Source organism: Microtus ochrogaster, chromosome 4 (assembly GCF_000317375.1).
Source record: "Microtus ochrogaster isolate Prairie Vole_2 chromosome 4, MicOch1.0, whole genome shotgun sequence".
Classification (NCBI taxonomy): domain Eukaryota; kingdom Metazoa; phylum Chordata; class Mammalia; order Rodentia; family Cricetidae; genus Microtus; species Microtus ochrogaster.
The window spans coordinates 53044028-53049188 of record NC_022011.1 but is presented as its reverse complement, the minus strand read 5'-3'; the positions used below and the strand labels follow the sequence as shown (position 1 = coordinate 53049188).

The following is a 5161-nucleotide window of genomic DNA, read 5'->3' as shown; positions in this document are numbered from 1 at the left end:
GAAGAAGAAGAAGAAGAAGAAGAAGAAGAAGAAGAAGAAGAAGAAGAAGAAGAAGAAGAAGAAGAAGAAAAAGAAGAAGAAGAAGAAGAAGAAGAAGAAGAAGAAGAAGAAGAAGAAGAAAAAGAAGAAGAAGAAGAAGAAGAAGAAGAAGAAGAAAAAGAAGAAGAAGAAAAAGAAGAAAAAGAAGAAGAAAAAGAAGAAGAAGAAAAGCCAAGCCTGTGTCTGTGACGATTTGTCTATACTTCCGGCTACTGTCTGTCCTTCTCTTTCAGCCACGACTCTGCAGCTCACACAGTAATGGCAGAACTGCTCTGGATCACGTCCCCATCACCCTCAGCCATATCCCTCACCTGCTTCCCAGCCTCTCATCCCCGCGAGACAAACAAGAGAGCCCTGCTCCGCAGCCTCTGTGCCCTTACAAGCGCAGACCATCTCTTCCCCTCCTCCACCTCCCATTTCGTGTCCTCCGGCTGACATAATTTCACTCAGCTCACAGGTTTGTGCCTTTTAATCACTCTGCTCAGAACAAATGAGCCATCTCTGCTGACTTCACTCTCCCGAAATCTCAAACCCCAAGTCAACACTTTTTCCCTTTCTTCAGACTCTTAACCACTGCCTCTCCGCCCTCACATTGCCCGTCTCCCTCACAGGAGTGCGTGGATGCACAGGGAAGGGAAAAAATACCAGCTGTCAGACAATAGAAAATGCTAAGCCTTGGGCTTTAGGTCAGGGCCTTCAGAACCGCTGAGGCAGTGGGAGCCAAAGTCACACTGCTGCGGCTTCTCAAGCCTGTGGGCCTCTGGAGGCAGCATTCCTGCTTCAGACGGAGCTACCCTGCTCTGGCTGGGACACCTGGCTTTGGCAAAGGCTTCCATTTCAAATCGCAAGAAAGCTGTAGAATACTGGAAGACTGCTGGTCCAGATGGCCTAGACTGCCCAACTCTGCGCTGTCCCTGACCGAGTCTCCCTGTCTCACTCATCACCTCTCTAAGTGACAGGGCCAGGGAGCAGGAGACAGGGAGGCATGCCCTCTGTCATGAACTGTCCAGACTCAAAAGGAGACATCTCTCTTCACACAGGAGGCTTCCAATGGTGGCAGCTCGCTTCCTTTCTTGGTCCTTGGATCCCCCCAGGGCCCCCACTATAATAGTCTGATATCTGAAGACTTTCAGCTGTCTCTGCCTCTACCCAAACCCCACTTTGATGCTCAGGTCCTGACTTTTTGCGATAATGTCCTGTTTGGAAGATCCACTAGGATTAGACACACGAGAGGTCAGCCCTTACTCTGTTCCCATCTGGAGATTGTAGTTAGACCCCTCTTCCTCTTGGACTGTTTCCTTTATCGGGATATAGAGGTTTGCTCCAGACGTCCCTAGCCTACTTCAGGCTTTAAGCCAGAACAAGAACCTCAACACCTCTGGCTGTGAAGTTGTGCAAGTCACCAAAAATGAGGGAGGCCTTCAATGGTGCCGCCGCTCCCCTGGGCGTGGAGCTGGCCACAAGTGGTGACCGACAATCCTTTTCAGGAAGTTGATCCAGAAATTGGCTCAAGAGCTTTTCCCCCCTCCACATTTTGTCTTTGTTTCTTTTTGAACCTATTTTTTAAAAGTTTACATTTTACAGCACCTTGCTCCTTTGTATGCATGCCTATTTCCTCATAGGCTTTTGATGCGATGTCTCCCACTTGCCGGAACCCCCAAAATGACTGTTTTTGATTCCTAACTTCTCCCAAAAGGAAAGAACCATGTGCTGAATAAACTAGAGATTAGGGTGGCGGTGGGCTAGATCTGGGCTAAAGATGGGACTAGCCTCAGACCGGAGGACTTTGGGATGGATGGCCTTGATGACCTCCCTCCCACCCCACGACACTACAGAGCCCGGGACCTCCCTGTCGTACCTGAGAGGAGGGCCTGGCCCGTGAACTGCCCGTACACGGAGGCAGCATGGGGAAAGGCATTGAAGGGTGGGACCGAGGCACCTGCTGGGCCCCCAGAGCCGACTTGCTGCAGATCCAAAAAGGCGGAGCTAGATAAAGAGGAAGGGGTGGAGCTAGAACTGGAGAGCTCTGGGGTTTCCTGCTTTATGGCGAAGGGTGAATGAGGATCTGCCGGAGGGAGGGAGACAACAAGGAGAGAGGGGTGTGAGATGATGGGGCGGGAACATGCACAAACCAAGCCATGAGATGGGCCGAGGGGATGGGGACAGGCAGGCCGGGCTGCTGTAGGAGGAGTCTAGGATGGGGAGCCGGGGCTACACTGTGTTCCTCAGATGGAATGAGATGGGGGAACTGGAGGCTCTACTGCCCTGCTGCGCCACCTGCCGGTGTAGATGATGGGGCAACTGAAGTATGTGTGTACTCAGCCTCTCCCTGCAAGAGGGAGTGAGGAAATCCAGGGGGGCCAGAGACGGAAGGCTCCATCCCTTTGTTCCAGTTTGAGGCCCAGTCAGCATAGCTCACTTCTTTTGAGGTCAGCACCCCAAACACCTTCCTCCTGCCAGCCAGGCACTTCTGCCTTCCCCTGCCCCAAGCCCATCCTGACCCTCATAGTAGGGTCCAGATGGCTCAGGAGCCTCTGGGCATCCTACCTGCCACCACCGGGTAGGTCTGGTGAGTCGAGAGGTTGCGTCCCAAGGGTGTATTGGAAGGTGTCAGGGTGGCCTTCCCATCATCCAGGGCACTGTTGAGTAAGGGCAGTGGGTACAGCCCCTGAAGAACAAAGAGAAGTCAGCAGGGGAGAGCGAGGCCCCGAGCAAGCCTGTCTTCCTTCCTGACCCCACTGCCTGTCTCTGGACCGGGTGGCCCCAGTCTGCCCAGGAGAAGCTCCCTTGCTCATTGTGCCTGCCTTCTTGTTCACTCTTAGCTCAACACGGCATGTTTGATGGGGTCATATCCTCCTGCTCAAAGACCTGAAAACTCTTCAGGACCTAACTTTCAAGCTTCAGAATAGAATTCAAGCCGGGCGGTGGTGGCGCACACCTTTAATCCCAGCACTCGGGAGGCAGAGGCAGGAGGATCTTTGTGAGTCCGAGGCCAGCCTGGTCTACAAGAGCTAGTTCCAGGACAGGCACCAAAAACTACAGAGAAACCTTGTCTCGAAAATCCAAAAAAAAAAAAAAAAATAGAATTCAAGGCCCATGGGTGGCATAGAAACCCAGGTATGTGATGGGGAGGGGGGCAGCCATCAGAGGATCACATCCTGACTGGCTGCTGCTGTCCTTCCCATCTCTTCATATGGTTAGGACCCATTAACAGGACATTGTCTAGGACTGGAGCAGGGAGCGGGTGGGGCTGCTCAGAGACTCTCTGTCTACCAATAACTGATTCTGACTTAGGCAGGAAATGCAGTGCAGAGATGAAGACATTTTTCCCTTCCCTTGGGGGGTGCGGGGGGGGGATAAAGCAAGGATTCCAGCTCCAGCACTCACACTACCAACTGCTGCCCCAGACTGATGGCAATGATCACTTCTACACTTGCTCACGTTTGGGCTTTGCTGCTATCATTCCTGATGAGCAACCCAGCGATACGAGCCAGTAAGACTATGTCAGATTTTCATTACACGTGCAAGTAGAAGCATTTAGTTTTGCCATGAAGGATGCACAATGACTCATTTTGTTTCAAGAATTCTATACTTGGGGTCATCTTCAATAAGAGCTTGTTTCGACTCCTCCTGGTGTTCCCCTGGTATGAGATGGCTCAGACACTCTTTGAAAAGAAATAATTTGTTAGGCTAAAGACAAGAGCATAGCCTACCAGCCCCTTGGCTCCCTGCTGTCCTTCCCAGGGAAAGACAGCTCACACCCACTGCACACACCCTGGTCGTGCAGTTCACAAAAGCACTGTATGAACTGTTGTACGAGACTGGAATCAAGGAGTGTTCCCTGGTTATATAACAGTTCTGCTGATGACAATTGCTTTCTGTAATTTCCACTGAGCTCAGTTCTCCAAGGAGTCACAATGCTTTCTGGTTGCATGCAGGGCACTTTTGGAAGCTGCAGTCAATTCTGGAGGCCACCAGGGCACCATCAGCATGGAGCAGCAATTACGGACTAAATGGCACTCTGGTTCCATTCTTCCAAGGGGGCCTACTTAGAGGCAGGGTGGAGCTCTCAGAGTCGGATTCTAATGAAACTGCACAAAACACCTAATTTCTAGAGAATGGAAGAAAAGTTGGAAATGTCTTGTGAATGTGTGGATTTGACAGTAAAACACTCACTTAAAATAAAACTTCTGTTCCAAATTCAGGTCAAAGAGCAAAGGAAAGCTAAGTAGCTAGGGATTTGGGTGATGTTGCGTTTAACATCTTAAACATGCCAGTGATGACTGGATTTTTTTTTCTGGGCTTGAACTTGAATTGGGGGCAGGAGAGAATAATGATTCAGAACTGAAATAAATGACTTAGGGTCTTGATTCGGCAACAATCTGCAGGAAATTGTGGGTCTGTTTGAACTCTCTGAGCCTTGGTTGTTTTTCCTCCCCTACCTTTTAAGGATAGGGGTCCTAGAATCTACTGCAGAAGACTGATTAAGTATTAATTGTGATTTTAAATAAAGTGTTGCTTGGCCCAGAATACTCAGCAAGCACAGATGTTCAGCAAGAAGTGATGATAGATGTATTTTACTATGATGGGAAAAGTCACTAACTGCCACATTCTTGGCCTGTCTTCATAACAGTCTCTCTCATTCTCTTGATTCACATGGTGGTGGACTTAAAATATAGAGGAAGAGCCACACAAATTTCTAACAGCACCCCCCCCCCCGGTGACACTTCTAAGAGGAATGAGGTCGCTTTCGCCCTCACCAATTTTTCAGACGAGAAGTGTATGTCTTTGTCCCATGCAAAGACCAGGTATGAGCATCTGCTTTTATCTCACCTCGCAAAGACATCAAACTTTATGTGCCTGGATGAAAGACCATGTTCCTTTGGGTGGCACAATACTCAGAAGAGCAAGGCTCAATCTAGCTGCTTTCTGCCCCTCACAATCCAGCCTGATGAGTCAATGAAGGTCAGAAGGAAGAGCTGAGGAACACTGGGCTGGGCTTTACTTTACTCCTTGAGGTTGAGGGTTTAGAGAGGTTTAATGACTTTCAAATACTCTTGTTTTATTCACTTTTTACATAAGAATGCCCTGGCACACACCTTTAAACCCAGCACTCAAGAAG

General features: G+C 49.6%; 1 protein-coding gene across 1 annotated transcript in view; it reads right to left on the bottom strand.

Moving 5' to 3' along the window:
• Positions 1–5161, bottom strand: part of Pax8 (paired box 8) — a 47616-nt gene that overhangs the window by 14705 nt on the left and 27750 nt on the right. The window contains exons 7-8 of the mRNA XM_026778637.1: positions 2587–2707; positions 1898–2104 (exon numbers count right to left, since the gene is read on the bottom strand). Of these exons, the coding sequence (XP_026634438.1) occupies positions 1898–2104; positions 2587–2707 (328 nt within the window). The remainder of the gene's footprint in view (positions 1–1897; positions 2105–2586; positions 2708–5161) is intronic.